This window comes from Carassius auratus, chromosome 9 (genome assembly GCF_003368295.1).
Source record: "Carassius auratus strain Wakin chromosome 9, ASM336829v1, whole genome shotgun sequence".
In the NCBI taxonomy this organism is placed as follows: Eukaryota; Metazoa; Chordata; class Actinopteri; order Cypriniformes; family Cyprinidae; genus Carassius; species Carassius auratus.
The window spans coordinates 2,370,254-2,379,362 of NC_039251.1; the positions used below are offsets into that span (position 1 = coordinate 2,370,254).

Genomic DNA, 9,109 nt, shown 5'->3' on the forward strand with positions numbered 1-9,109 from the left:
TATGAACTGTGGATGGATTTATCAACTGAGAAATAAAGTTGAACAGAAATGATCATGAACTCTTAAAGATGATGATGAAAAGAAAAGGTAATATTGCATATAAAATTATATCCAAGTATGAACTAACTTGCGCAATACTTTAAATATTCTTACTCTACCCTAAATCAGTGAAAATGTTTGGCTCAGTTTACAGAAAGTGCACGTCACACATCCTTTCATTATTATGCAACATAGTTTTCTCCTCAGATGAGTATTTAACATCTTTATTCTTGTGGGGATTAGTGTGTAAGTGCTATACACAAACACACACACACACACACACACACACACACACACACACACCGGTCAGAGTTTGGGATCAGATTGATTTTTTATGTGTTGTTGTTGTTGTTGTTGGAGTTTACTCGTCAAAACTGCATTTATTTGATCAAAAATACAGGAAAAAAGTGAAATATTATTATGAAGTAAAACAACTTTTTTATTTTAATATATATTAAAATCTATTTTATTTCTGTGATTGTCAGCATCATTCCTCCAGTGTTCAGTGTCACATGATCTTCACAAATCAGAATAATATGATGATTTATTATCAGAGTTGTGCTGCTGAAACTGTGATACTTCTTTCAGGATTCTTTGATGAATGAAATGTTAAAAAGAAGAGCATTTATTTAAAATAGAAGTCTTTTCTAACAATAAACAATATAGTTCAAAAGTTTATAACTCTTTTAGGATGTATTAAATTGATAAGAAGTTAAATCAAAGATTAATATTGTTAGAAGAGATTTATATTTTGAATAAACGCTGTTCTTTAAAAAAATATATATACATTGAAGAATCCGGAAAAAAGTATCGCAGATTCCAAAATAATATTTGGCATCACAACTATTAATAATTCTAATAATAAATCATTATATTAGACTGATTTCTGAAGATAATGTGACACTGAAGACTGGAGGAATGATGCTGAAAATACAGCTGCACAACACAGAAATAAATTATATTTTAAAGGATATTAAAATATAAACCATTATTTTATATATTTTATTTTGATAATTTTGAATTATTACTGAAATACAACCTTTTTTTTGTATCAAACAGTTCATTGAACAATAATAAATGAATTACCTGAAGCTGACAATGAAGTAAATGTATAATAATTAGCAAAGATGATTAATTTAGCGCTGTAAACGCGCGTGTGAGGGGCGGAGCCGCGCCGCGGAGCGTCAGACGCGCGTGAGGACCAAACACAGCAGAACGGTAGGAAACTTCACTCCTCTTATTATTTCTCTTTTACTATAGCGATTTTTTTTTAGATACGTGGTCTGAGTCTTTCATAGAGTTGTAGAGTTATTAGAGAAATAGAGTTATTTTTTACATTCTGTTGTGAATTCTTTCCTTTTTAAGTTTAAGAGTTGCGATCTGCGTTATGTTTCAGTAATGACTTGCGTAAATAACGTAGTGCAGGATTCATAGTATGTACGGTTGTAACGTGACCGGTTATTCACTGTTGCTTCAGCACGGCAGACCCGCCGCGCGCTCTCACTCAGGTGCAGTGTTTATGTGCAAGAGAAAGTGCGTGATGAAGTAAGTTACTTCAATATATATTGTTAATTACCTAGATAATTACAGTGTACCACGATCGTGTTAACTTTAACAGTGTTTATGATGTTATTGATGTTTAGCGATCTTTTTGAGTGTAATTTGATCCTGTTTAACGAGCGGTTTAGCCCGCTAGCATTGCAGCGTGCATTGTTCATGTTTACACTTTTATTACATTGAAGTGACATTTCATGGTGATAATACCTTCCAGCAGCTATTATTACTAACTTCTGTATTAATGATACATTCTCATTTCTATATATATTTTATATTTCGATGTTTGTAATTTTACTAAGCAGACTATTCTCACAGATATATTGCTGATACATTTCTCAGTTAATATTCTATATATCAGCGCATTTCACAGTTGTTTATTATAGAGTTTGTTATATGTTGAGTTATTGGTAATATGTGAACAATGAGTATTTATATCTGTTGTTTTATTTATTTCAGAAACTACCTCAAATACACTAACGTGTGTTAGGTCACATCTTGTGCAATAAATCATCAAATAAATATGATGACTCCGACTCCTTGACAAGAGTTCTGCAGCGGTCAATAAATATTAACCAGCATTCAGTGGGGCAATCCCCAACATTGGTCCTTCGAGCCGGATCTATTGACTACTGCAGTGATATCATTGAAAGAGCAAGCCACTTCTCTCCCTCAAACTGAGACGTCAGACAGACCCTCACGGCATCGTCGCACACCCAGGCATCTGGAAGAGTATCATGTTGACTATGGCCATCACCGACCTGCTCTCTTCTCCTCACCCACAGAAGAGGTGCAAGTGGAGCAGAGAGGAGCAGCAGCCGCAGTGGGCCTAGCTAGTCAGTCACGAACAGTCTCCAGACAAGGTGAGCACCCAGACACAAGCTCCATGGATTTGTTGAGCATGAGTTCATTGAGGAAAATGTTGAAGACTATTTCTGACAAAGAGAAGGATGAGGCTGCTGATATGGCTGCACTTCACAGTAATCTTCAACAATATGAAAAACGACAGCGTCGGCGTAAAGAGCTGATGGAACATATCACGTCGTTCTTGAGGGAAGAAGAGGATGAGGAGGATGATCAAAGTGAAAAGCATATAACACCACCAGTACGATCCCCTTCAGTAACTTCTCCACGTTTGCCTCCCTCAAGTCATACTACTCCATCACAGTCACCTGACATTGAGCTACCTACCCAAGGATGTGTGAGTGACATGCAAAAGAATGCAAGTAAATCTCCTGTGGAGGCTGAGGATTTTAACTCTGGATTTGTTCCAATATGTCCAGTCAGTTCAATCCCCTTGTATTCACCAGTATCTTCTGGAACTATACCTACTGTTTCACACCAACAGCAACCTGCTACAAGAGCAGAGACTGTGCCACCACTGTTTACGAAGCAGTCCCCCATTTATGATGCTGGAAAGGCTTTTCAACCTCAAGTGCAGCCACCTTTAATGGCACCTAAGCCAGTCTACCAGCACCTTAATGCAGTTTATGGCTATTTGACAGGGTCACCTTCACAACAGCAGTTTACTGCTCTGCCTACAGCAAGTTTTGCGACTCCTCATTATACTCTTATGACTCCAGCAGCATCAGTCTCTCAAACCCAGCCTAGAGTTCCAGTTATGACACTAAATCCTCCTGCCTTTGATACCCCCTCTCTGCAGCCATTTAATAAAGCACTGAATCCAACTGAATACTTTGTGCCTCAACGCCCTTTGCATGCTGCCCCACAACCAAAGATTCCTGATTTTGTGAATGACAATGAAAGGGAATTTGCTAACCTGAAGTTAGCACTGGACAACCTTCTTGAACCACATGCAGAGCTAGATGAGAAATACAAGTACCATATTTTGCTGGAGCACCTCAAATTGCCTGAAGCACAGATGATTGGCCAGTCTTGTCGCCATCATTTGTACCCATATTCAGCAGCTATGCAAACCCTTCAGTTGCAATATGGTCAACCACACCAACTGGCTCAGAGCGAAATAGCAGCAATCCTCACAGCCCCAGAGGTCAAACCAAATGATGCTCACAGCTTCCAGAGTTTCGCTCTTCGTGTACACCTCTTAGTGAGTATGCTTTTGTCGTTGGAGGGTACCAGAGGGATGGAGTTGAACTGTTGTTCACATGTAGATCGTTTACTCAGTAAGCTGCCCAAGTACTTAAGAGATGGCTTCATAGAGTTTCTCCAGCTGAGAGGGAAGCTAAACTCCCCAAGTATTAACCCGTACAACCTACAAGACTTTGCTGGATGGCTCCAAGTCAAGGCTCAGCAACAGCGACTTTCCAGTAGGTTAGTGCAACGTTACCAGTATGAAAGAGCACTCAGTAGTTCAAAGGAGAAGAATGCAGCTAAACCGAAAAGCCAAAGTACAACCTTGTATCATGGTGTATCACCCACAGAGACTAAACCATCCTCCAGTCCTAAGGTGTCTTGGAAAAGAACATCACCCAAAGTTATCTGCCTATTCTGTGGCAGCAAAGATCACTACATCACTCGATGCAGTAGTATCAGAGAGCAGCCTGTTGCTGAACTTTGCAAGTGGATTTCGGAGGAAAAGCACTGCTGGAAATGTGCTCGTTCCCATGCCCCCGAGACCTGTAATCTAAAGAAACCCTGCAGTGACTGTGGTGGTATTCACCTTCAAGTGCTTCATGGTGTGGCCCAAAGTTATACAACTAACACAGCATCAGCTAACTCTGAGAGCCGTATCTACCTCTTACCATCCATTGCATCAGGCAGAGTCCTTCTGAAGGTGGTACCAGTGCTGCTACATCACAGATCAAAGACATTTGAGACTTATGCTATACTGGATGATGGAGCACAGCGCACCATGATCCTGCCCACTGCTGTCCAGCAACTGCAGCTGAAAGGCGAACCTGAGACTCTAGCCCTTCGTACCGTCCGACCAGACACTACTCACCTCAGTGGCACAAAAGTCACCTTTCAAATCTCTCAGAGAAATAACCCAGAGAAACGTTATCAGGTTTTAGGAGCATTTACAGCTTCTGGTCTTGATCTGGTAGAACAAACATACCCAGTTCAGGCTCTTCGGAGACGGTATGCACATCTAAGGGGAGTTCCACTACAGCCATTTCACAAAGTGCATCCGCTTGTACTCATTGGTTCGGACCAAGTTCATCTCATTACAGCCAAAGAGCCAATTCGTCAAGGCACCAAAGGGGGTCCAGTAGCAGTCCATACAGCTCTTGGGTGGGCTCTCCAAGGAACAGTAATGGGTCCCACAGACCAGGCACCAGTGCAGCAATGTTTCTTTATCTCCACAGCTCACACAGATGATCTTCTCTACAGAAATGTGGAAAGGTTATGGCAATTGGACGTATTGCCCTTTCGCAATGAGAAGCTGGTGGTCCGGTCCAGACAAGATAACGAGGCTATGCAGCTGCTTGAGTCTCAAACGCAGCAAGACAGTGTACAGGGTGTACAACGTTATGCCACCCCACTTCTGTGGAAGACAGGTGCCCTTAAGCTCAAGGGATCTATGCAATCTGTTCTTGCAAACCTAAGAAGTACTGAAAGGAGACTCCAGAAAGACCATGTGAAGGCCTCAATCTACTCAGGAGAGATTGCTAAACTCATTGAAGCAGATTATGTAGCCAAACTGAACCAAAGGGAAGCAGCCCAGGCAGAAGAATCATGGTACCTGCCCCACCATCTGGTGAGCCATAACAATAAACCACGACTGGTTTTTAACTGTTCATTCAAACACCAGGGTCTTTCTCTTAACAATCAACTCCTGCCTGGCCCTGCTCTTGGACCATCACTGTTGGGCGTCCTTCTGAGATTCAGAGAGCATCATGTGGCTGTAAGTGCAGATATTAAGGGCATGTTCCATCAGGTTCGTCTCCTACCAAAGGACAGACCCTTTCTCCGTTTCATTTGGAGAGACCTGCAGAGCGAGAACCCTCCAGATGTATATGAATGGCAGGTCCTACCATTTGGTACAACAAGCAGTCCATGCTGTGCCATCTTCGCTCTGCAACATCATGCTCATAATTCTGAAGCCGAATATCCAGGGTTACAAGAAATAGTACACCAGAGCTTCTATGTGGACAATTGTCTCACAAGCTTTCGTACTGTTGCTGCAGCCAAACAAAAAGTGGATCAACTACGCAGCATGTTAGCAAAAGGAGGATTCAACCTCAGACAGTGGGCTAGTAGTCACCCAGCCGTGATTGCTCATCTTCCTACTGAAGCCCGCTCCTCCGCTACAGAGCAGTGGTTGGTCCAAACCCATGTTGAACCAATGGAGCCTACATTGGGGCTTCGTTGGAACTGCACAACTGATAGCCTTGGCTATCATTACCGGCCTATTGAGCATGCAGCCCTGACAATGAGAACAGCCTACCAGGTGCTGGCATCTCAGTATGATCCATTGGGGTTTATACTACCATTTACCACAAGGGCTAAGGTAATCATCCAACAGTTGTGGACAAAAAAGAGAGACTGGGATGATCCAAATCTACCGCCAACCCTTAAGGCGGCCTGGATAATTTGGGAGAGTGAGCTAGAACATCTCAGGACATTATCCATTCCTCGCTGTTACCTAACGGTCTTCACAACTCCAGCAGAACAGAACATTTCCCTCCATGTGTTCTGCGATGCCTCTGAAAAAGCATATGGGGCAGTGGCATATTTTGCAATTCAATCCGACAGTGTCATTCACGTTTCCTTCATAATGGCCAGATCGAGGGTTGCTCCAAAGAGGCAGCAGTCAATGCCTCGTCTGGAGCTTTGTGCTGCCTTAGCTGGAGCACAGCTAGCCAAACTGGTGAGGAATGAGACCACTCTCTCCATCAGTCAGACAATCCTATGGACAGACTCCTTGACTGTGCTGGAATGGATTCAATCAGACTCCTGTCGATATAAAGTGTTCGTCGGAACTCGAGTCTCCGAGATACAGGAGCTAACTGATCACAGATCATGGAGGTACGTGAATACACAGGACAACCCCGCTGACGACATAACACGAGGGAAATCACTCCAAAGTCTGGCTGAGCCTAGTCGCTGGAGTCAAGGACCTCCATTCTTGAAACAAAACGAAGAACACTGGCCTAAAAAACCTGAACTCACCCAGTCAGAGGGAGTATCCGAATTAAAAGGACTTCCAAGCTACTGCCTAATAGCATTTGACATTGTCTCCAACCTCCCTGATTCTACCCAGTTCAAATCATGGTGTGAATTAGTAGAAGCAACTCAACGGGCCTGTCATGGGGCGGCCACATCGGATTGTGCTTCCAGTGAGCCTATAACAAGCAAAGAGGCAGAAGCTGTCCTGATAAGAGCATGCCAACTCCAGAGCTTTCCTGAAGAAGTTGCTGCCCTCAAGGCAAAGAAACCAGTTCCTGCACACAGCCGATTAGTCAGTCTTGCTCCAGAATGGGATCCACTGAAAAACATGATAAGAGTTGAAGGCAGATTAAGAAGGTTAGCAAACTCAGACCCAGAACAAATCCACCCTATTGTGCTGGACTCCAGACACACAATAACGAAGCTCCTTATCAAAGAATTTGATGAGCGTCTGTTACATCCAGGAACAGAAAGAGTCTACGCTGAAATAAGGAGACAGTACTGGATTCTTAGAGGGTGTCAGGCCATAAAGTACCATCAGCTACACTGTCTGTCCTGTCAGCGATGGAGAGCTTTCCACTCAACTGGTGTTGACTGCTTTGGCCCATACCTGGTCAAAATCGGGAGAAGAAATGAGAAACGCTGGGGACTAATCTTCAAATGTCTTACAACTAAGGCAGTACACATTGAGCTCCTCAATTCAATGGATGTAGATGCCTTCCTTCTTGCGCTCCGCCGGTTCATAGCCAGAAGAGGTAAACCACACGAGATCCGTTCGGATTGTGGCACCAATTTCCGGGGAGCTGACAGAGAATTACGGGAAGCTTTCTCAATTATGGAGCCAGAACTCAAAGTTCAGCTTTCAGACTATCAAATTAGCTTCATGTTCAATCCACCTAGTGCTCCACACTTTGGCGGAATATGGGAGCGTGAAGTCCGTTCCATAAAGAATGCTCTCCTGGTGGCTCTCGGAACGCAAGCTGTCACAGAAGATGTTCTGTCCACAGTCCTAGTGGAAGTAGAAGGGATCCTCAATTCGAAACCATTAGGATATGCCTCATCAGATGTTGCTGACATGGATCCGATTACTCCTAATATTCTCCTTATGGGGCGGCGGGATGCATCGCTGCCTCAGGTGGCATACGCTCCAGGAGACATGGGGCGGCGGCGATGGCGGCACTGTCAGAACATGGTGGACCAGTTCTGGATTCACTTCACTAGAAACCACTTGCCTACGCTCCAGACCCGACAGAAGTGGCATAAGGCTTCAAAGAACCTGGAAGTTGACTCTGTCGTACTGATTGTGGATCCGCAGCTCCCAAGAGCTCAGTGGCCCATAGGCAGAGTTCGAAAGACATTGCCCAGTAGTGATGGATGTGTGCGGACTGCTGAAATCGTCGTTAATGGTAAAGTTTACACCAGACCAGTTGCCCGCCTGATAGAGTTACCTGCTTTAGAAGGTAATACCAAAGACATTTAGAGAATTCCCTTTATTACCCATTTGCTGCTCAAATGTGGGGGCGGCTGTTGTGAATTCTTTCCTTTTTAAGTTTAAGAGTTGCGATCTGCGTTATGTTTCAGTAATGACTTGCGTAAATAACGTAGTGCAGGATTCATAGTATGTACGGTTGTAACGTGACCGGTTATTCACTGTTGCTTCAGCACGGCAGACCCGCCGCGCGCTCTCACTCAGGTGCAGTGTTTATGTGCAAGAGAAAGTGCTAACTTTAACAGTGTTTATGATGTTATTGATGTTATTGATGTTTAGCGATCTTTTTGAGTGTAATTTGATCCTATTTAACGAGCGGTTTAGCCCGCTAGCATCGCAGCGTGCATTGTTCATGTTTACAATTTTATTACATTGAAGTGACATTTCATGGTGATAATACCTTCCAGCAGCTATTATTACTAACTTCTGTATTAATGATACATTCTCATTTCTATATATATTTTATATTTCGATGTTTGTAATTTTACTAAGCAGACTATTCTCACAGATATATTGCTGATACAGTTCTCAGTTAATATTCTATATATCAGCGCATTTCACAGTTGTTTATTATAGAGTTTGTTATATGTTGAGTTATTGGTAATATGTGAACAATGAGTATTTATATCTGTTGTTTTATTTATTTCAGAAACTACCTCAAATACACTAACATGTGTGTTAGGTCACATCTTGTGCAATAAATCATCAAATAAATATGATGACTCCGACTCCTTGACAAGAGTTCTGCAGCGGTCAATAAATATTAACCAGCATTCAGTGGGGCAATCCCCAACACATTCTTTGGTCGAAGTTTTCAGATCGGGACTTCGGAGCCTGTTCGCGACTCGGTTGATTCAGATCGGCACTTCGGAGCCTGTTCGCGACTCGGTTGATTCAGATCGGCACTTCGGAGCATGTTCGCGACTCGGTTGATTT

The 9,109-nt window shown here is 42.9% G+C and overlaps 1 protein-coding gene across 1 annotated transcript; it reads left to right on the forward strand.

Annotated features, from left to right (window-relative positions):
* Positions 1–1,385: 1,385 nt before the first annotated feature.
* LOC113108190 (uncharacterized) lies at positions 1,386–8,887 on the forward strand. The gene is made up of 2 exons (XM_026271057.1): positions 1,386–1,584; positions 2,053–8,887. The coding sequence occupies exon 2, from the start codon at positions 2,480–2,482 to the stop codon at positions 8,162–8,164; it is 5,685 nt and encodes a 1,894-aa protein (XP_026126842.1). The 5' UTR covers positions 1,386–1,584; positions 2,053–2,479; the 3' UTR covers positions 8,165–8,887.
* Positions 8,888–9,109: the final 222 nt, after the last annotated feature.

Excerpts from the sequence above, each read along its gene's own strand:
- LOC113108190 (XM_026271057.1), top strand. The coding sequence starts at position 2,480 with ATGGATTTGTTGAGCATGAGTTCATTGAGGAAAATGTTGAAGACTATT.